Source organism: Trichomonas vaginalis, chromosome II, assembly GCF_026262505.1.
Source record: "Trichomonas vaginalis G3 chromosome II, whole genome shotgun sequence".
NCBI lineage: Eukaryota > Parabasalia > Trichomonadida > Trichomonadidae > Trichomonas > Trichomonas vaginalis.
The window spans coordinates 24,501,750-24,524,389 of record NC_067204.1 but is presented as its reverse complement, the minus strand read 5'-3'; the positions used below and the strand labels follow the sequence as shown (position 1 = coordinate 24,524,389).

The window sequence follows — 22,640 nt, the reverse complement described above, 5'->3', positions numbered from 1 at the left end:
TAGAATTTACAATATTTTTTTTAAAAAAAATCATTTGATTTAATGTTCATCAAATAAAATTGAATAATTTCTTTAAATTTACAAGTCAATTTAAAGATGTTCCCTTAAGACGGTTTGCCAAAAAAATTACGAATCATAAATTTTGAATATGTTTGTGATATTTACGCGGAAACATTATAAAATATTATCTGATACGCATGCATATGTATAAAATCCTTGATTAAATGTTGAAAAAGTATAATTACCTCATTCAGTACTACAAAATGGTTTATAATAACTTTTTACTGACAGGAAACATTAGCTTTAAACCTAAAGTTAGTTATGTCATAAATTGAGAGAACGTCAGAAAGTGGTAAGTGCAACCATAAATTAAGAGATGTCAAAAAATAAAACTAAGAGAATGTTAGAAAGTGGTAAGTGCATCCCTAAGTTTAGAGATTAAATTGATATTCCCTATAGCTTTCTTTAAACTTAATCCGGTCTCAAAAACAAAATTAACATGAAATCAAGTTTAAATTCTTTATAAATAAAAAAAATCTTAGTCAAGAGGGATGAAAACTACTTTGTCGTTAGTTACTGGCTGATCAGTATAAAGAACTTCGAATACATCGTCGACGAAAGTTGGGCAAAGGTTGCACGCTCTGTGGCAGTCAGGCTGGAAGTTGCACTCCAAAATCACTGGTTGGTAGTCATTCGTAATCATCAGATCAATTCCGTACATTGCTTTTGAGTAAGGAGAAGCAACCAATTTCTGGCAGCCGCACATGAACATGTCTCTCATTGCGATGTAGCATCTGTTCAACACTTCTTCCCATGTAATATTAGGATTCTCGACTGCGAACTGCTGCACGAAATCAACCCATGTCTTTGGAGTGACTTTTCCTGGTGCTCTGTAGTTCATTACAGTGAAATGTCTCTCGTAGTCATCGAAGTCTTCAAGTGCCCATTCCTTTGGAGCAAGTCTTGGCCAGAAGACTTTGTAGGCGTAGAGTTCCATTGGTTTGACTGATTTAAGTAAAACAATGAACCTCAAATCGAATTTTCTGCCGTAAATGTTCAATGGATTCCAAAGATACCTTTGAACAAGTCTTGGGCCAATTGAGGCGTGCCTGAGGACTTCTGATGCTGAATCTGTGCAGATCATGAGATTGGCACGTGCTGTTTGGAAGGCTTTGAGAATCCAAACGTGGGATTGTCCGGATTTCTTGAGTTCCTCGTTTCTCTGGACGAAACGAGCAATTTCCTCTGGCTCTGTCAATATAAATGTCTCTGGAAGCCATGGAACTTGGCCCATGTACTGTGTACATGTTTCGTAGAGATAATCTTTGGCTGTAAGGCATTCCTCGCCTTCGATCTGATCAACGAGGATCTTGGATTCGTAAATGTGCTTCCAGTCATCGAAATTCTTGAATGTGTACCAAATTAAATCGGCTTCTTCTGGAATATCGACTAATTGGAACTTGTCTGAATGTAAGTGCTCGCGGAAGATATCCATATCGATGTATGTTTTGATTGGACGCTTTGAAATAACGCTGGAATGGAATTTTGACTTGAGAGATTTCATTGGAGTTAATGGAGGCCTTTCGGCTGGAACTTCTGCGCCGAGAGGGATAAGAGGGAAGAGATCGGCCTTGATCTCATCAAATGGATTGATAACAGCGACCGGCCAGAAGACAAAATATGATTGGCCGTTCAAAGGAGAACGAACTGGCATCTGGGCGACATTTGGCTCGAGAGAGTGATGGATACTGAGAGCGATTTCATCGCCAAGGCACCAGTATTCGCCAACTGCTTGGATATGATCCCAAATTCTGTCTGGAATTGGAATTGAGACAACATTCTCCTTCTCGTCGGCACCATTGATGAATTGGAGGGATTGTGGTGCTTGTTCTTTGTTGTCGCAGTAAAGAGAAGTCAAAGATGGGATAATTTCTTTGATCTTTGAAACATCGACTTCGTTGTTGGTAATGTCTAAGACGGATAAGTTCTTGAAGTTCTTGAAGGCTTCTGGTTTGAGTTCTGTGATGCCACGACCAGAAATCTTGAGATTTGCAACAAGAGCTGGATTTTTGTTATGGGCGTAGTAGAGGAGGGCCCATTCACCCCAGTTCTTTGTAAATTTGGCGTTGAGAATTTCGAGCTTAGGGCAAAGATCGAGAATTGACTTGTCGATGCCTTCTGCTTCAGCAACTGGGTTGGAACCGATCCAGAGAGCCTTGAGATCTGGGAGCTGAGCAAGAAGACCAAGAATTTCGGCTGGATTTGAGATGTTATTTCCGATCAAGGAAAGAACCTCAAGATGTGGGAATTTAGTAGCGATTTCGAGTGGAGCGATTGATTCGAGTTCTTGGAATTCGATTTCGAGTGTCTTTCCATCACATTTTTGAAGGATTTGCTCTAATGTTAATTCCTGAGCAGCTTCTCCGTATTCCATGAAGGCAGCAAGACGTTCTCTGAGCTGTGTCTGGTTCTTCCACTCAGAGTAGATATCTTTTGGCTTGGCAGCAAAGCAATGATCAGTGATGAAGACATTGCAGCCTGGTGTAAGTGGAGTAGTTTGATCGGCTGGTGTGTAAAGAAGTGTTGGGTCAATTGAAGTATCGATTGAGAAGTAATTTCCACAATCAAATGCTTGATGAACGAGCTTATCATAAAGCATTTGTGCCATTTCGTGTGGATATTGATAAGAAGTGAAACTCTCTGCGTGAGCTTCGAACCATTTATCAAATGGAACTGTTTCTGGTGCTGCTGTCATCAGAAAAAATTGAAGAGACCAATAACGATAGAAAATTTACCGATACACAAATGACTTTATTTTTTTCAGAAAAGATGTGTCCACTCGGAAGTCTTAATGTGTTTGATTGTGATAATAAAATTCTCATAATTTCGCGTCTTTTGATTCAATTGTCTGAAACCAAAACTGAATTCAAAAGCATCTTCAATGATACTTGCAAAAGCATCTGATACTTTGTGAAATTTTACCATGAATTCCTTCAGAATTTACTTATTTGGGCTCATCAAAACAATTGTCAATGAAAAACTTTCAAATGAACTCATAATGCAGTAAAAAATGAAAATAAAAGCAAATGAGATATGAATGACATCACTGAAAATTCCAAATTTTTTTCGAAATTTAAAAAATATAATCAAAAATTGTTGAAATTCTTTTTGAAATCATAAAATTACAAAAAATTTTGAAAATCGAAATAGAAGAATCTTCTTTAATTTTCGTAATTAATCTATATTTATTCATAAATTAATCAAAATATCAACAAAAATTATGAATTGTGTTATTTCATAATGATTTGGTGAATATTATGCTGCAAAAGTATCTTCTTATAACTAATCTATCGAAAAACAAATCTCCTTTTAATAAAAACAGCTACTTAAACATCATTTTTTCTTTTTCATATACATTGTTGTTACTCCATTCAATTTCAAAAGAACCAAATCATACATTTTCAAATAGTAATACTGATTGATAAAACCATGAACTTCAAAAAATTGCATGAAATGCATGATTACATATAAAATCTTCAAAATCTTTCTTGACATAGACTTTCAAATGAATGATTCTTAATCGAAGATACACAAATACTGGTGTGTATGCGATGTTTAATTATAAATTATACCAACTCGTTTTTGAACACAACTTTTCGATTTCAAAATGTTTCACCGATACTGCAGAAGCAAAAAATTCCGACAAGGATGGGAAGTTTTCCATACTGTACGATCTCAACAATACAAAGTACTTGATGAAAGACAACTTTCGACACTACATTCTCGAGTACCCCAAATTACAACTTATAAATGCATAGAAACAGACTTTATCACCTACAGAAGAACCAGAAGTCGAACGTAAATATCAAGCAACCGGGTTTCATCCAAAAATTACTGAATCACCAATGAAAGGCTGGGGAGGCCTTGTAAAGACTACATTACCAGAAGCCATTAAGCGTGTACCTACCACGTATCTTGATGGAAATCCAGGAAACAATACTTGGTGGTATAGTGTTGGAATGTTATGTAATTTTCCTGAAATGTATGACGATAAAGGAGTCCCTGCTAGTGATCAAGTCAAAACTAAACAAGTTTGTCTTTGGAGCGCAATTAGAGAATCATATTGTGATTTTGCTAAATATTCATGCATTTGCTCATTTTACAATTCTTTAACGTTTGTATTAATGTCATACTTATTCATTTGTTCTTGAGCTAAAAGATTCCTTTATCTTAAACCAATTCACATGCTTTTGATCTCATCTCTTGAATAGATCTCAAGTAGCTTGACATTGAAGACATTAATCAGGTTGGAAACCAAAAATTCAACAAAATTCATAATGGATCCTCAAATTTTCTTTTCCTCTGGTTGAAACAGACTTAACTATGACGAGAAAAATATAGAAAATAAACTAAGCCCACCAGTTGAACGTGTTTTTAGTGACTTTGAAGAGCTTGAGGCAGAAAATTAAAGAATCCATGGTATCAGCAGAAATTCAAACAGAAAATTCCGTAAAGAAGTCAAACGATCGACTTTAGTTAGAATCTTTCTTACAGGACCCAACCAATTTCTTAATTTTCATATCAATCTTTTTTATTGCACCATTATTCAAATTTATCAGTTAGAAATTGAAGAAACTATCTTGGACTTTAAAATTTTAAGTATAACACATGAAAATATTATGAGAATTTGAAATTTTGTTTCCAATCATAATATTTTTTAAGAAGATCCATACTTTTGTTAATATTTGGTCTTAGTAGAGTATTTCATATATTAAACATTTATTCAAATAAATATTATATATTTTAATCAACATTAGCATACAAAAATTCAACGGCTGCACTTATATCTCCTCCAGCCTTCTGTAAACACCTGAGAATCTTCTGGTCATCGAAGAATCCCATTGCATGAAATTGATTTAACTCAGGTTCGAAGATTTTCTGAAGAGAAAGCTTTACATGCTTTGGTGGTGGTAAACTGAGTACGTTGAGACCTCCAACAAGCTTTACTCCGTCTAAAATGTCTTCAAATGCTTGAGCAATTTCAGGGTCTTTTAATTTTTCTTTGAGATCATCGTCGTATTTAATTCCGAATGTCTTACATACGTTCTCAATTGTAACTGCTTCGGATTTTGGAGCACATTGGGCACCGAGCATTTCAAATGTTTCAATTAAGCATTGTTCATATGCGGGGTTCTTCTGCAATATAGGATTCTCATCAACTAACTGTCTGAAGTACTTTGGATCGCAGGATAAAGCTTCAAATGTTTCTTGAACCTTTGGATTTTCGATAAGCATAATAATTTCAGTTTGCGTATCTTCACTTCCGCTTTGATCTTGAATTTTCTTGACAAATGCATTGAAAACTTTCTTATGATCTAAAGTTTGCTCGGTTTGTTCAGTTTTAACAACAAGTGCTTGTACTGAATCGCCATTTTGAAATCCGAGGGCCAATAATTTTTGGCTGTTTTTAGCAATTTTGTTTGTTGGGTCAAATACTCTGATATCTTTTGAGGGAATACCTTTTACTGCAGCAATGGCCTTTTTGAGATCAGAAATTGAACCAGTATCATTAACTTCCACTTCAAACTTTTCATCGTTTGGAATGGAAATAGAGAATTTCATTTACTGGATCAAGCCTCGGAGGTTTTTATCGTACTTTAATGACGTAAAAGTGTCAAAATCAAAAATTCAACAGATTTCCAGAAATGAGATGAAAATTTCCCAGAAATCTTAAGTCATTTATAATAATCACAATGCGATGAACTGAAATGCAAGAAATCACATGTGAAAAGTGAGCCCGAAATTTGACGATTATTTTGACAAATCGATAAATGTCCAATTCTGGCCACGACACCGAGGAACAGCAAATGGAATTCTTGAGAACATCTCAAGTTAAAAAGGCTGATACCAGAGGATTTCAGCTTAAGTATATCCCATTTGGCCTCGTTTCCGCATGCTTGACAATTTTGTTATATCTCACAGTTGGCGGCTGCAATCTTCTCGCTGATAAGATTTACCTCGCTGTATCATATGCAATCGGAGTTGTCTGCCTTACAATTGCCTACAGTAATGTTGCCAAATGGTGCCGTATGCAAAAGAAGATGAACGGTTCCCCACTTTTCTTCTCTCTTTTCTACAATAATGCTTTCTACATTTTCTTGCTTGTCTTCTGCGCTAGTGTTCTCTTCCCAGGACTCAAGCCAGCTTACGGACTTGTCTTAACACAGATCATCTCCGTCGGAATCCCAGCTTGGTTTTCCACCCTTCAAATCTAAACATAACCTTATCTGAAATTACACTTTATACAACCTTTTACCCTACAAAATACCCATACTTCATATCATATTTTTTTGAAAGTCAAAATTAGATAATTCAAATCATTGACCTAATACCAGTAATTAATATTCAAATGCGAAATCTCTGATTTTCGAAATTTTTATATTTCGCCTCATTAGAAATCTTCTTTTATCCCTATAACTATAGAATATATTTGCACACCATGAACAGTATGCTCAAATAATTCAATAAAAAGTAATGAAAAATCATAATTCTTTTCATTTTTTTTAAAATATTTTAACTTCTATTTATTATTTCATTAACAATTTAGAGACCATTGAGAAGTAATACCATTTCTCTTAGAATCTGGTCTTGATAATAAAAAAATCGGATAATATTATTTCGTTTTTTTTCTTTTTGATTTTTCTTGTAAAATAAAAGTTATATCTAGTGATCTAAATTTCTGTCATCTTCCAGTCTAGGCTGGCCATCAAATTGTCCATTTGATTGCCTATAATCATCTCTACGAGGGGGACGCTCTGAAGCTTCTTTAAATTCTTCAACCTTAAGTTGACGTCCTCTAAATTCTAATCCATTTAATGCTTCAATTGCAGCTCTGCCTTCTGATTCTTTTGCCATGAGAATATAAGCGAAACCTGGACGTACACCGGAACGCTGAAGTGGAATGATAACAGATACAACTTTTCCATATGGGGCAAAAACTTGTCTAATGTCCTCTTCCGAAAGATTATATCTTAAATTTCCTACATATAACTTGAAATTCTTTTTTGCTAATATCAAATCATCTCTAGGGTCAATGGAAGGAACGATTTTACCACCGCGCCTGCTTGATGAATTGTCTTCGGATCTGTCTGTCATATTTATAAAAATCCCCAAAATATTTCAAAGCACCCCCCTAAAATAAATATAAGTAAAAAAAAGATTTCAACATTCAAGATTTAATCATAAAAATTACAAGTAATTATTGTACATTTAATTAAACACCTGGTGGGGCTGCAGCGAGCCTAATTAATTCTTCAATACTTGGTTGAGCTGTATTTTGCTGACCTGCTTGCTGATTTGCTCCATCACCATCTTCTTCTTGCTGTTGCAACGCCATCCTGAACTGCTGCTGTTCTGGCGGCAAAATAATATTTTTCTTCTCAGCATTTTCATGAGGATGAGTTGTAGTAGATGATATTAATTGTGACGCTGATTGGTCTTTGCTGAATTCTGATTCATCTATAGTTGAACGTATTCTTTTTCTCCTTGATGACATTGAATAAAAAAAAAAGAATTTTTTAGGGGAATTTCCTCAAAGGATGAATATAAGCGCTACTTATGTTTATCAAGTTCGAGAAACCCTATCATGCTTGTGATTTTAGAGTCTACTATTCTACAGCACTTTGGCTATTAACCCTCAGATTGTGAGGTATTAGAGCTCTCATTTGTTTATTTTTTTATAAGCTTGTTCGAGTGTTATTAGCCAAATAAACATATTAGTGCATTTCAGAATAAGCAACATCAATCAGACTGATTTACAGATTATAACGATCAGGAAACCATTGGGGAATTTATGAAAATTATGAAATATTTTTCAAAAATATTCACACATTGTTGAAATAATCAAATCAACTTGTAACCATTTCAACAGAAAGATATTTTGTGTAATTTTTCGCAATAATACATGATTAAACTAAGGATTTTATGCAGATAATATTCATAACTATTTATTTAATGAGAAAATTCATCGATCGGTACTAAAAACGATAATTTATTTAGAATAAGTATTTTGAGAAAAGAAAAGAATTTAAGATTTTTTTATAAGATTAAATCTCTTCAACAATTTCGTTGTTTTGTTTACCATCATCTTCACGATATGGTGTTTCTGTATTTTCCTCGATTTCCTGTGGTGGAGGAATGGCATCATTGTCAGCATCTTGAGGGATTTCCTCTAAAGCAGCCTGAATTTCAGAATTATCGATTGGCTGTGGAGCATCGTCGAGGGCATCCTGAAGTTCCTGAGGGGCGTTGTTCCTCTGGAGGCCCTTCAAAATGTCGACGGCTTGCATGTATAATTTTTCTTCCTTATCGGCGTATTCTTTAAGGATACGGCTGTAAAAGGTGAATGCGTGGTGAAGTCTTCTAACTTTGAATATGTTGTATTGCTCACGAGCGTTGATGAAATCTTGAAGAGCTCTCTTCTTGTCTTCAAGGAGAGCCTTCTTGTTAGCCTTAGCTTTGGCGATGTTAGCCTGAAGAGATTCCTTCTTCTGTTCGTACTTTGGTTGTCTCTGTTCGTATAAATCTTTACCCATTTCATCAATTACCTTGTCGCAAGCAGACTGGTACTTATCTGAGACGTCGTTATAGATTGTAGCAAACTTGTCAACAGCAAGGAATCTCTCATAGCAATCTCTGATGTCATTTGCAACACGAATTTCTTGCTTAGCAAGTTCACGATTGAGTTTGGCGATTGTACGATATGTGACACTGTATTTCTTGAAGTCTGGTGCAAATTCTGTTGCCCAGGCACGAACAAGTTTGTAGATTGTCTTGGCATATGTATCAACTTCGTCGGCATATTTGTTTCTGTTGTTTGCCATAGAGGACATTTGGATGAAAACCTTTTGGATACTCTCTACGGCTGGATTGACTTCCTTGTCGTTGAGCTTAATGCCACGAATTCTCAAATTCCCAAGCATTTGATTCATCATGATGAAAAAATGAACAATATAAAATCAGACGATAGAAAAATTTATATGTCAGGAGATAGAAATCTATCGGTTTTCCGATAACATCAAGCTACAGTCATGTTGCTAATATTGAATTGACTAAGTTATTACCTCATTTTTAATAAGGGTTTCGTTTTGCGAAAAAACGTACAATACACAATTTCGCTAAAAAAACATTTAGCTAGCAATTTCGACCTTTGACTCCACTCAAGACGTCACTTTTTTAATTTTGCGGTATCATATTTTTGGAAAATCTTTATGAATATTATATAAAAAGTCTCTTTAATATCTATATTTCATATTTTTATCGATTTTTCAAGTTTTTGCGAAAAGTATTCAATTATTTTTGCTATTTGGTCGGGTAAATGTCAGATTTGCGACATTTTCTGATATGATATTCAGATTCTACGTTGATAATAATGCTTATAGAACCCTCTTGCTATTGTGTCAAAATTGCGAAACCGATAGCAAAAATATCTCGCAATATCAAAATTGAGATATTGAGTGAATTATGCATTATAGAGATTAAAAATCTGATTTGTGAAAACATCTCATCAGTTTCTAGCTAATTCAAAAATCTTTACTATCTTATTCGATTAAAATGAAAAGGGAATAGTTTCATTATGCTTTAAATGACAGCCTTATAATATAATCATAGTTTTCGCTCAATATGCAGCATTTTTTTTTCGAAATCTATGGTCAATATCCTAAATACTGATTGCTTTGCATTCATATCTCTTACATTTTCTATACCCACATCACTATTCATTGCTATTCCTATCTTTTTCATTTTTGTTTGTTTCTCATAATTTCTCAAAAAACATGATAACTTGATATTTGTAAATATCATACTTTATAACGTAAATAAGAACTTGACCTATTAAGAAAAGCAGTAATGAAAAGAAAATCTGAAATTCATAAAAATTACAAGTTTCTGATGACAATTAGCTTAATTAAACCAGGTACAAGATTATATAATTGTATTTTCTATCCAATTATCCATATAATATCTTATCCAGAAAAAATAACTTGATCAATACCAAATGATTTTTTAACTAGTAAATAAAGTATTTTCTTTACACACACATTGTATATCATATTTTTTTTTGGTTTCGCAAAACATCCAAAAACAAATATGCTATAAAAGTGACAATTTTAGCAAAACGAAACCCTTATTTTTAAATATTTTTTTGAAGAATTACACGAAAGCTTATCCCATCAAACTATTCTATATTATTTACTCAAGAACCTAAAATTCTTTATAGAAGAGTAATTAAGAACTCTCAAATCTCGGTTTGAAACTTATTCTTGGACATCAAATTTTTATTGTGGCAATATTTACTAGACTTAATGAATGCCCACCTACATAAGTCTATTAAGTACATTTTTCTCTTAAGTTTTCTACTTATATCAAATAATTTAAAATCTTCAAGAAGAATGTAATACCTATATTTACTGTTAAACAATCCAATCGACTTGTATAGTTTATAACTAAAGTTTTTGTATACTAATACCAAGGAAAAATACTGTTACTGAGTAAAAACACGTTAATGATGGAAAATTGCATCCCATTCTCGATTAAAAGTCTCAATAACAGACAAAAGTATTGAAATTATATATTTCTCTAATATAGGGTGTCCAAAGGTGCGTTTAGCACAGCGCTCTATATGAGACTATTAAAGGAGATATATGCTGATTATAAATATATAATAAAAAATATGAATATATGTATATGATGAGTATGTTGTATTTTGGCGTCATGCCGGGATATAAAATGAATTTTGAGACAAGAGGCGGTTTCGCGGGAAATTTTGGCGGGATTTTTTTCATTTTTTTAATGAATCATAAAGAAAACATCCTCGCTCTTGCAAAAAAATGCAAAGACTGTAAAAAAATCTACGAGACATTGGTAAAATGCTTCGGTATGGATGCTCCTAGCTATTCCACTGTAACGTATCATGTTAGGATGTATCACTTCATGAACAAAAAGGCGCCCATCATAAAAATTGACAAAAAATCGCCGGATCAAAGAAAAATCAAAGCAATTCTTCAAGCGCTAGATGAAGACCCAAGAGCATCACTCAGAAGGATAAAGGAGATGACAAAGATACCACGTACAACAGTCAGTTATTATCTGCACAATTATTTGAACTACAAACTAGCGTATACACGTTGGGTTCCGCACAACCTTAATTCAGTTCAAAAAAAAATCTAGAGTCCAATCTTCGAAAGAGCTCCTCTCTATATTGGGTGCGTATCAATCCAAGAAGTTTCGCTTTTTAGTAACAGGGGACGAGTCTTGGTTTCAATATGCAACAGAAGCCAAAATCATGTGGATCCCGAAGGATGAAAATCCGCAAACATTCCCGAAGAAAAAAATTGACACACCAATGATGATGTTGTCGGTTTTTTGGGGCGTGAATGGCATCATCGCAATTGATATTCTTCAAAAACCTAATACGATGAATGCTCAGTATCTAATTGACAATGTTCTTACTCAAATTATCAATTCTGATGAGTTTGAGAAATCCAAACAACAAAAACAAAAGTTTGCAATTCATTTTGATAATTCAAGAGTTCACAAAAGTCATAAGGTAATGAATTACTTGTTGGAAAACAATGTCAAAGTTGTTCCAAACCCAATTTATTCACCTGATATTGCACCCTCTGACTTTTATTTATTCGGCACGCTAAAAAAGAGAGCTGAAGGACGCGAATTCGCGAGTCCAGATGATCTTGAAAATTTTGTAAGAGAGCAATTTGAGCAATTTTCTCATGATGATTTAAAGCGTGTCTTTCAAGCCTGGATCGATCGCTGCGAACGCGTGATTGAATCCAATGGTGATTATATTTAAATAAACTTTATATATATGTAACTTGTTTATTTCTATTCGCAGTATTCAGGTTTGTGCTAAACACACCTTTGGACACCCTATATAATGGAGCAGAATATGATGGTAGTATCAAAGTTCTTTTTGATTTTCTCATTTTTTATTTTTAAAATTGATTGAATCTTTAATTTTTCAGAGAGTTGATGGAAATTCAATCATCTGGAGGCACATGCTCCTTAGTTTTGAGGAAGAATACATGAACTCACAGATTCTAATCTTTTTCCAGACAAAATCAATAAAAGTAAAAAGTTAAAGAAGGAAAAACACATCTTCAAATTGCATTAGAATTTGGACCTGAAATGCCAATTAAAAAACTTGAATCGCTTGGCTCTTATCCTATTTTAGATCAAGTACGAAAACTCATATAACTATTTGATGCTAGCCAAGATCTAAGTGGGGTATAAAAATGCCTCAATTCTTGAACATTTCGAGATATTTCCATTTTCCTTCAAGATTTAAGGGTGCACCCGTATGTACGTTTATTTGAGAGGAGGAGGATTACCCTCTCAATTTTGAGGGATTCGTTAGTTTATTTTCTCGATGAATATGCAATAAAATTTGATTTTTACTTTATCAATATACTTCATATAATATACACATGTTCATGTAAAAACTTTTTTCCAAAATCCTCAGGAATTAAGGGATTTTTGAATTTTAAGAATTTTTTTCGAATTTTTTCGAAAAAAAATATTTTCAGAACAGCCTTAACGGCTAAGATTTAGGAACAATGTTAAGTATCAAAAAGAAAGGAGGTCTGATATAGACAACATATATCGTTGAAGGTTGAAAAAATCTCTAATATTTGAGCCCAAAATTTCAAATTTTAATTTTTTGAAAAAAGAGGCCACCCGTATGTACGTTTATTTGAGAGGAGGAGGATTATATTTTTGAAAGGGTGAAACATTATGAATATGTTAATTATATAATAATATGTATTATTATAAAAAAGAAAAAATAAAGCACGTTAAATTTTTTCTTTCTTGATTTTTTACAAAATCTACTTAGAATTATGCAAAATATGACTAAATAATTATAAATTTCAAGTTAAATTTTAATTTTGATAAATAATTTAAATTTCAAAATATCAAGTTCAGTTCGACTATGTATGTAGTAATTCCTCAATAAAGTGCCAAAACCCTATTAAAATATATGAACATTTTCAACATTTTAATGTTTTTATTTAAAAATTTGATGGAATATGAGCTTCAAACAATTATTATGTAAATAAAAATAATTAAATATATGTATTTATTCGTATTACAACCGTAGTAAGTCGATTCTTCCTTTCTTCTACTGAGATTTGAATTTGATTTCGAATTGTAAAGAGATTCAAAGGGAAAATACTAGCGGATAAAAACTACCTCCATGAAAGGGTCATAATGGAGTCAAGTTGTATTTTTTGATATTTTTTGCTTTTCGAGCCTAAATAGGTAGCCAAGATAATGCCTAAAAATAAGGTTCTAAATTCTGAAGTTTACATGATCCTCTCGTGTGCACCCTTAATATACTACCTCATTTGAAAAAAATTTTGCTTCGCAACTCAAATTTTAACACTTTTTAAAAAGCGATTTATATTCAAGGTATAATAGAAAGGAAAAGGAATAAACTTAGATCAACCCTGTATTTTACCCATCTAAGAGCACATATAAAAATCCTAGTTATTTTAATAGCTCCATCTCCTCTATGACCTTCTTCCAAGACACCATCTGGGCTAAGAAATTTCGTATTTCCGTTGTTCATTACAGCCTGCTCAAACACAATGTTAGAGTAGTGGATTTCACTATTAGTATGTACTCCTGTTTTACTCATTGAGTTACACCATTTATACCCGCTGATATAACTCGAACCGCTAGATGATACAGACTTATGCGGTTTTGTTTCTGACAAAGAGGAATTCCCAATATTTCCGCCATAATAACCCCCGCCTCCACCTGAGTCAGGTGTATACAAAAAATCTTTTCCTTTTGCACCATTACCTAAAGAAAAACCGTTTGTTTGATTTGTTTGCGATTTATAAAATTTTTTCGTTTTAGTTATCACAGTCTGATAGCCATACAAATCACCACCTGGTGCACCATATGTATTAAAACATGATCCAGAGCCTCCCGCAGCAACGAGAATTCGACTATAAAGCGATTCTAGATTCGAATTACTAACCAATCTAATATCAGTTGCTCCGCCACCGCCACCTGGCTGGTCATCATCATTAAAATCATTACCAGCGTCTCCACCACCGTTAAATCCACCTCGGGCGATAATATTTTTTGAGCAATTAGATGGAGATTCGCCGGCTCCGCCTAAATAAAGATATAGTTTTTGCGTTTTGGGAAAACGCACTTTACCTGATACATATGATCCGGGGCCACCATAGTATTCAGTAAGTTTTACACCGTTAGAACATCCTTGACCTCCTTGCGCACCCCAGGCTTCTATAAAATAGAATCCTGGGGTTAAATAGATCTCATGAATAGTACTTTTGCTATCGGAATATTTATATAAGACTATTTAGAACTCAATCTATGATCATTTTAATTCAAGCAACGTTGCTCTCAATATTAAGAGTAATATTTTTAGTATTTTTTGATATACGTAATAAGTGAGAATTATTCTTACGATCGATCAGAAATTTTCATAATTTTGGAAGTTGAAATTTGAGAGAAAAATACGTTGGAAAGTCCTAGTTGTGGAATTCAAAAATCAAAGCACCACTATAGTTGAAAGCTTCAATAATTTGGACATCCTATTTAGATGAAGATTTTTAATCAGAAAATCAGTATTTTTTATTATCTTTTTCCTTATTTTCATAAAAAATTAGTATCAAATCGATGTATTCAGACATAAAATTCTGAAGGTTCGTAGTAGACGTCAGGAATTGTATATTTACAACAATGAAATTCCCAATTTTTTTTTATCTTGCTTGATTCACAAAATAAGACAATACAAAATTATTAGATATCTATAATTTAGATATCGATGCAACTTGAAATTTGCCAAATCCGTTTTTTAAAATTTCCGAAAATATAACAACATTAATGACATAAGTATGCATAGGAAATAGATAAGCACATATAGCTGAAACTATTTATGATAGGCGCTTTGATTTCGAACATATTTTCAAATTCGAAATATTAAAAAGTAAGAGATTACTCAATATTGCAACGCTGAAAATTTCTTTGCATATGATAATCTGTTGAAATAGCACGCTATACGAGAGTGAGCACAACGTAACGGAAATTCTTGTATTTTGTTATCTGAGTGTTACTCTTCAATTCAGAGCAGAAAGATGCATTCTCTAGGGGCAAATAGCTTTCTCCTGAAAGAATGGCCTCTATTGCAATGACTTTTATGAGAATTGAGCAATATGCCTAGCGGACTCAATTTTTTTTTCTAAAAATGAAAGCCGCTAAATAACATCTGGTTTTTAATCAATTTATCGATTAATTTTCCGACTAAATTTTTGCAGATGTATAAAAAAAAAACCCTGAAATTGAATTGCCCTCTCATTTTTGAATGGTATTCAATTGAATAAAATAATCCGTTATTTTTTTGTTTGTAAAAAAAATTATATAATGTCTGGACTTTTTGCGCGCGTTACTAGCTCTGATGTCAAACCAGGTCCTGGTGCGTACGAGCCAAAGCTCGGCGTGACCAGTGATAAGTTGCGTGCCCCAGCATATACATTAAAAGGACGTCATGGAACTACTGAGCGTCCGAATACAGCACCATATCGCGATTTACCATCATCAATTGGCTCAGGACCAAAAATTTCACTTGCTTCACGTCACGCGACACGCGATGTCGAAAATACTCCGGGTCCTGGATATATTCCACCAGCACTCGGTTCAGATGCTCCTAAAGTAGCTATGTCTTATAGACATGGTGAGGCAAGAGATTCACGTTTAGATAACCCAGGCCCAGGCGCCTATGATTATAAAGCTCAATTCGGTAATGAAGCTCCAAAATCTACCATGCACACAAGAACTGGCGATCCAATGGGCATCAATTCAATATCTCCAGGCCCAGGCGCATACAATCCTGATTATTCTACTCAAAAGAAACGAGCTCCATCAGCAACAATGCATATAAGACCAGAGTCACGTTCCATCGAAACGTCCCCTGGCCCGTCAGATTATCAGATCGACAGGTCTCTCGGCGGTCCAAAGGCCACAATGCACGCTAGAACAGGAGATCCAATGGGAATTAATTCTATTTCACCAGGTCCTGGCGCTTACAATCCAACTGACTCGAATAAGGCTAAAGCTCCATCATACACAATGAAAGGACGTCATGAATCTACATCACAAGTTAATACTGCTCCATATCGTGACCTCCCATCTTCAATTGGTCAAGGTCCAAAGATTTCACTTGCCTCCCGTCATGCTACAAGGGACGTAGAAAATACTCCAGGTCCTTCTTACGTTCCACCAGCTCTTGGTGCCGACGCACCTAAAGTTGCTATGTCATACAGACACGGCGAAGCTCGTGACTCTCGTCTTGATAACCCAGGTCCAGGTGCTTATGATTATAAGGCACAGTTCGGTAACGAAGCTCCTAAATCTACAATGCACTCTCGTAATGGTGATCCAATGGGCATCAACTCCATTTCACCAGGCCCAGCTGCATACAATCCAGATTACAGTACTCAGAAAGCAAGAGCTCCTTCAGCTACAATGCACATCAGACCCGAGTCAAGAAGTATCGAATCTACTCCAGGTCCATCAGATTATCAAATCGATAGATCTCTCGGTGGCCAGAAGTCAACAATGCATACAAGAACAGGAGATCCAATGGGCATCAATTCTATTTCTCCAGGTCCAGGTGCTTACAATCCAACAGATTCTAATAAATCAAAGGCCCCATCATATACAATGAAGGGTCGTCACGAATCTGTCGAGCGTCCTAACACAGCTCCATATCGTGATCTTCCATCAACAATCGGCCAAGGTCCAAAGATTTCTCTCGCTTCTCGTCACGCTACAAGGGATGTTGAGAACACACCAGGTCCAAACTACATTCCACCAGCTCTTGGTGCCGACGCTCCAAAGGTTGCCATGTCATACAGACACGGCGAAGCTCGTGATTCAAGACTCGACAACCCAGGTCCAGGTGCATACGATTACAAGACACAGTTTGGTAACGAAGCACCAAAGGCCACAATGCACACAAGGACAGGCGATCCGATGGGCATCAACTCCATCTCACCAGGTCCCGGTGCATACAATCCAGACTTCAGCACCCAGAAGAAACGTGCACCAAGTGCCACCATGCACATTCGTCCAGAATCACGCTCACTGGAAGTCACTCCAGGTCCATCCGATTACCAAATCGATAGATCTCTTGGTGGTCAAGCCTCCACGATGCATGCCAGAACAGGAGATCCAATGGGCATCAATTCTATTTCTCCAGGTCCAGGTGCTTATAACCCAGGTGATGGAAACAAGGCAAAGGCTCCTTCGTTCACTATGAAGGGCCGCCACGAGTCCACATCCCAAGTCAACACCGCTCCATACAGAGATCTTCCATCAACAATTGGTCAAGGTCCAAAGATTTCTCTTGCATCAAGACATGCAACTCGTGATGCAGAGAACACACCAGGTCCAAACTACATTCCACCAGCTCTTGGTGCCGACGCTCCAAAGGTTGCCATGTCATACAGACACGGCGAAGCTCGTGACTCTCGTCTTGATAACCCAGGTCCAGGTGCTTATGATTATAAGGCACAGTTCGGTAACGAAGCTCCTAAATCTACAATGCACTCTCGTAATGGTGATCCAATGGGCATCAACTCTATTTCACCAGGTCCAGCAGCATATAGCCCAGATTACAACACACAGAAGACAAGAGCTCCATCTGCTACAATGCACATTCGTCCAGAATCTCGTTCTCTCGAATCTACTCCAGGTCCATCAGATTATCAAATCGATAGATCTCTCGGTGGCCAGAAGTCAACAATGCATACAAGAACAGGAGATCCAATGGGCATCAATTCTATTTCTCCAGGTCCAGGTGCTTACAATCCAGGTGATGGAAACAAGGCAAAGGCTCCTTCATTCACTATGAAAGGTCGTCACGAATCTGTCGAGCGTCCTAACACAGCTCCATATCGTGATCTTCCATCAACAATCGGCCAAGGTCCAAAGATTTCTCTCGCTTCTCGTCACGCTACAAGGGATGTTGAGAACACACCAGGTCCAAACTACATTCCACCAGCTCTTGGTGCCGACGCTCCAAAGGTTGCCATGTCATACAGACACGGCGAAGCTCGTGACTCTCGTCTTGATAACCCAGGTCCAGGTGCATACGATTACAAGACACAGTTTGGTAACGAAGCACCAAAGGCCACAATGCACACAAGGACAGGCGATCCGATGGGCATCAACTCCATCTCACCAGGTCCCGGTGCATACAATCCAGACTTCAGCACCCAGAAGAAACGTGCACCAAGTGCCACCATGCACATTCGTCCAGAATCACGCTCACTGGAAGTCACTCCAGGTCCATCCGATTACCAAATCGATAGATCTCTCGGTGGCCAGAAGTCAACAATGCATGCCAGAACAGGAGATCCAATGGGCATCAATTCTATTTCTCCAGGTCCAGGTGCTTATAACCCAGGTGATGGAAACAAGGCAAAGGCTCCTTCGTTCACTATGAAGGGCCGCCACGAGTCCACATCCCAAGTCAACACAGCTCCATATCGTGATCTTCCATCAACAATCGGCCAAGGTCCAAAGATTTCTCTTGCGTCAAGACATGCAACTCGTGATGCAGAGAACACACCAGGTCCAAACTACATTCCACCAGCTCTTGGTGCCGACGCTCCAAAGGTTGCCATGTCATACAGACACGGCGAAGCTCGTGACTCTCGTCTTGATAACCCAGGTCCAGGTGCTTATGATTATAAGGCTCAGTTCGGTAACGAAGCTCCTAAATCTACAATGCACTCTCGTAATGGTGATCCAATGGGCATCAACTCTATTTCACCAGGTCCAGCAGCATATAGCCCAGACTACACCACACAGAAGACAAGAGCTCCATCTGCTACAATGCATGTTAGACCTAAGGATAAGGGCCCAGATTCAACACCTGGTTACACAGATCTTGGATCAACTCTCACTGGTCCAGCATGGACAATCGGCCTCAAGGAGAACTTAGGCATGATTCCAGTTTAAGTGTTATTTATTATTTATTAGTTTCTATTATTTTTATTATATCTTTTAAAACCGCTAAATTTGGCGTCAAAAATTTTCTCACTGGGTTTTCGTCTATCAATCCCAGCTCATTATATACGCAACCAATCAAAAATCTGATATGGGAGTCCAAGGCTAACTTTTTGTTGTCTACCTAATAAAAGAGGAAGCAGCATTAGTGAGAATAATCGCAAATATTCAATTTAAATTATCTTTTTATTCTTAATTTAAAGTGACAAAAAGAATAAAAAACATATTCTAAGGCATGTTGTTATGTAAATGAGACTAGACATCATATTTTATGTTATGAAAAAAAAATATTTAGAATTTTAGAACAAAATAAATAGAAAAAATAGCATAACTTATGGATGTGCGTATATTAAATTTAATAAATTAAGACAAATAATTTTGGCGCCAAAATTCATTGTCTGACAGATGCAACAGTGTCTATGAGATGCAACAGTGTCTATGAAATTTAACAGTGTCTGACAGATGCAACAGTGTGTATGAGATGCAACAGTGTCTGACAGATGCAACAGTGTCTATGAAATTTAACAGTGTCTGACAGATGCAACAGTGTCTATGAGATGAAACAGTGTCTATGAGATGCAACAGTGTTTGACAGATGCAACAGTGTCTATGAGATGCAACAGTGTCTATGCGATGCAACAGTGTCTGACAGATGCAACAGTGTCTATGAAATTTAACAGTGTCTGACAGATGCAACAGTGTCTATGAGATGCAACAGTGTCTATGAGATGCAACAGTGTCTGACAGATGCAACAGTGTCTATGAAATTTAACAGTGTCTATGAGATGCAACAGTGTCTATGAGATGCAACAGTGTCTATGAGATGCAACAGTGTCTATGCGATGCAACAGTGTCTGAAAGATGCAACAGTGTCTATGAAATTTAACAGTGTCTGACAGATGCAACAGTGTCTATGAAATTTAACAGTGTCTATGAGATGCAACAGTGTCTATGAGATGCAACAGTGTCTATGAGATGAAACAGTGTCTATGAGATGCAACAGTATCTATGAGATGCAACAGTGTCTATGAAATTTAACAGTGTCTGACAGATGCAACAGTGTCTATGAGATGCAACAGTGTCTGACAGATGCAACAGTGTCTATGAGATGCAACAGTGTCTGACAGATGCAACAGTGTCTATGAAATTTAACAGTGTCTATGAGATGCAACAGTGTCTATGAGATGCAACAGTGTCTATGAGATGAAACAGTGTCTATGAGATGCAACAGTGTCTATGAGATGCAACAGTGTCTATGAAATTTAACAGTGTCTGACAGATGCAACAGTGTCTATGAAATTTAACAGTGTCTATGAGATGCAACAGTGTCTGAAAGATGCAACAGTGTCTATGAAATTTAACAGTGTCTGACAGATGCAACAGTGTGTATGAGATGCAACAGTGTCTGACAGATACAACAGTGTCTATGAGATGCAACAGTGTCTGACAGATGCAACAGTGTCTATGAGATGCAACAGTATCTGACAGATGCAACAGTGTCTATGAAATTTAACAGTGTCTATGAGATGCAACAGTGTCTGAAAGATGCAACAGTGTCTATGAAATTTAACAGTGTCTGACAGATGCAACAGTGTGTATGAGATGCAACAGTGTCTGACAGATGCAACAGTGTCTATGAGATGCAACAGTGTCTATGAGATGCAACAGTGTCTGACAGATGCAACAGTATCTGACAGATGCAACAGTGTCTGACAGATGCAACAGTGTCTATGAAATTTAACAGTGTCTGACAGATGCAACAGTGTGTATGAGATGCAACAGTGTCTATGAGATGCAACAGTGTCTATGAGATGCAACAGTGTCTGAAGATGCAACAGTGTCTATGAAATAACAGTGTCTGACAGATGCAACAGTGTCTATGAATAACAGTGTCTGACAGATGCAACAGTGTGTATGAGATGCAACAGTGTCTGACAGATGCAACAGTGTCTATGAGATGCAACAGTGTCTGACAGATGCAACAGTGTCTATGAGATGCAACAGTGTCTGACAGATGCAACAGTGTCTACAGATGCAACAGTGTCTATGAACAGTGTCTATGAGATGCAACAGTGTCTATGAGATGCAACAGTGTCTATGAGATGCAACAGTGTCTATGAGATGCAACAGTGTCTGAAAGATGCAACAGTGTCTATGAAATTTAACAGTGTCTGACAGATGCAACAGTGTCTATGAAATTTAACAGTGTCTGACAGATGCAACAGTGTCTATGAGATGCAACAGTGTCTATGAGATGCAACAGTGTCTATGAAATATAACAGTGTCTGAAAGATGCAACAGTGTGTATGAGATGCAACAGTGTCTATGAGATGAAACAGTGTCTATGAGATGAAACAGTGTCTATGAGATGCAACAGTGTCTATGAGATGCAACAGTGTCTATGAGATGCAACAGTGTCTGACAGATGCAACAGTGTCTATGAGATGCAACATTGTCTATGAGATGCAACAGTGTCTATGAGATGCAACAGTGTCTGACAGATGCAACAGTGTCTATGAGATGCAACAGTGTCTATGAGATGCAACAGTGTCTATGAAATATAACAGTGTCTGAAAGATGCAACAGTGTGTATGAGATGCAACAGTGTCTATGAAATATAACAGTGTCTATGAGATGAAACAGTGTCTATGAGATGAAACAGTGTCTATGAGATGCAACAGTGTCTATGAGATGCAACAGTGTCTATGAAATTTAACAGTGTCTGACAGATGCAACAGTGTCTATGAAATTTAACAGTGTCTATGAGATGCAACAGTGTCTGAAAGATGCAACAGTGTCTATGAAATTTAACAGTGTCTGACAGATGCAACAGTGTGTATGAGATGCAACAGTGTCTGACAGATGCAACAGTGTCTATGAGATGCAACAGTGTCTATGAGATGAAACAGTGTCTATGAGATGCAACAGTATCTGACAGATGCAACAGTGTCTGACAGATGCAACAGTGTCTATGAAATTTAACAGTGTCTGACAGATGCAACAGTGTGTATGAGATGCAACAGTGTCTATGAGATGCAACAGTGTCTATGAGATGCAACAGTGTCTGAAAGATGCAACAGTGTCTATGAAATTTAACAGTGTCTGACAGATGCAACAGTGTCTATGAAATTTAACAGTGTCTGACAGATGCAACAGTGTGTATGAGATGCAACAGTGTCTGACAGATGCAACAGTGTCTATGAGATGCAACAGTGTCTGACAGATGCAACAGTGTCTATGAGATGCAACAGTATCTGACAGATGCAACAGTGTCTGACAGATGCAACAGTGTCTATGAAATTTAACAGTGTCTATGAGATGCAACAGTGTCTATGAGATGCAACAGTGTCTATGAGATGCAACAGTGTCTATGAGATGCAACAGTGTCTGAAAGATGCAACAGTGTCTATGAAATTTAACAGTGTCTGACAGATGCAACAGTGTCTATGAAATTTAACAGTGTCTGACAGATGCAACAGTGTCTATGAGATGCAACAGTGTCTATGAGATGCAACAGT

General features: G+C 36.5%; 8 protein-coding genes and 1 pseudogene across 9 annotated transcripts, besides 4 other annotated features; 4 read left to right on the top strand and 5 right to left on the bottom strand.

Annotated features, from left to right (window-relative positions):
• Window positions 1-335: 335 nt before the first annotated feature.
• Window positions 336-368: a mobile genetic element.
• Window positions 369-396: 28 nt separating this feature from the next.
• Window positions 397-429: a mobile genetic element.
• A 109-nt stretch (window positions 430-538) lies between these two features.
• Window positions 539-2,755, bottom strand: TVAGG3_0602750 (tubulin--tyrosine ligase-like protein 12 family; the record flags this gene model as incomplete). The annotated part of the gene is made up of 1 exon (XM_001580760.1): window positions 539-2,755. The coding sequence occupies one exon, from the start codon at window positions 2,753-2,755 to the stop codon at window positions 539-541; it is 2,217 nt and encodes a 738-aa protein (XP_001580810.1).
• A 1,150-nt stretch (window positions 2,756-3,905) lies between these two features.
• Window positions 3,906-4,211, top strand: TVAGG3_0602740 (uncharacterized protein; the record flags this gene model as incomplete). Its single annotated transcript, XM_001580759.1, has 1 exon — window positions 3,906-4,211. One exon carries the CDS (start codon window positions 3,906-3,908, stop codon window positions 4,209-4,211), a length of 306 nt encoding a protein of 101 aa, XP_001580809.1.
• A 592-nt stretch (window positions 4,212-4,803) lies between these two features.
• On the bottom strand, window positions 4,804-5,622 carry TVAGG3_0602730 (FI07626P-related family; the record flags this gene model as incomplete). Its single annotated transcript, XM_001580758.1, has 1 exon — window positions 4,804-5,622. One exon carries the CDS (start codon window positions 5,620-5,622, stop codon window positions 4,804-4,806), a length of 819 nt encoding a protein of 272 aa, XP_001580808.1.
• On the top strand, window positions 5,053-6,290 carry TVAGG3_0602720 (translocon-associated protein TRAP, gamma subunit family; the record flags this gene model as incomplete). The annotated part of the gene is made up of 1 exon (XM_001580757.2): window positions 5,832-6,275. One exon carries the CDS (start codon window positions 5,832-5,834, stop codon window positions 6,273-6,275), a length of 444 nt encoding a protein of 147 aa, XP_001580807.1.
• A 433-nt stretch (window positions 6,291-6,723) lies between these two features.
• Window positions 6,724-7,155, bottom strand: TVAGG3_0602710 (pre-mRNA cleavage required for polyadenylation; the record flags this gene model as incomplete). Its single annotated transcript, XM_001580756.1, has 1 exon — window positions 6,724-7,155. One exon carries the CDS (start codon window positions 7,153-7,155, stop codon window positions 6,724-6,726), a length of 432 nt encoding a protein of 143 aa, XP_001580806.1.
• A 74-nt stretch (window positions 7,156-7,229) lies between these two features.
• Window positions 7,230-7,560, bottom strand: TVAGG3_0602700 (uncharacterized protein; the record flags this gene model as incomplete). Its single annotated transcript, XM_001580755.2, has 1 exon — window positions 7,274-7,555. One exon carries the CDS (start codon window positions 7,553-7,555, stop codon window positions 7,274-7,276), a length of 282 nt encoding a protein of 93 aa, XP_001580805.1.
• Window positions 7,561-8,067: 507 nt separating this feature from the next.
• On the bottom strand, window positions 8,068-9,000 carry TVAGG3_0602690 (uncharacterized protein; the record flags this gene model as incomplete). Its single annotated transcript, XM_001580754.1, has 1 exon — window positions 8,106-8,993. One exon carries the CDS (start codon window positions 8,991-8,993, stop codon window positions 8,106-8,108), a length of 888 nt encoding a protein of 295 aa, XP_001580804.1.
• Window positions 9,001-10,641: 1,641 nt separating this feature from the next.
• Window positions 10,642-11,946: a mobile genetic element.
• TVAGG3_0602680 lies at window positions 10,738-11,866 on the top strand (annotated as a pseudogene). Its single transcript has one exon. A coding segment is annotated over exon 1 (1,129 nt).
• A 415-nt stretch (window positions 11,947-12,361) lies between the features above and the next one.
• Window positions 12,362-13,401: a mobile genetic element.
• A 2,057-nt stretch (window positions 13,402-15,458) lies between these two features.
• On the top strand, window positions 15,459-19,381 carry TVAGG3_0602650 (sperm-tail PG-rich repeat-containing protein; the record flags this gene model as incomplete). The annotated part of the gene is made up of 1 exon (XM_001580753.2): window positions 15,472-19,074. One exon carries the CDS (start codon window positions 15,472-15,474, stop codon window positions 19,072-19,074), a length of 3,603 nt encoding a protein of 1,200 aa, XP_001580803.1.
• Window positions 19,382-22,640: the final 3,259 nt, after the last annotated feature.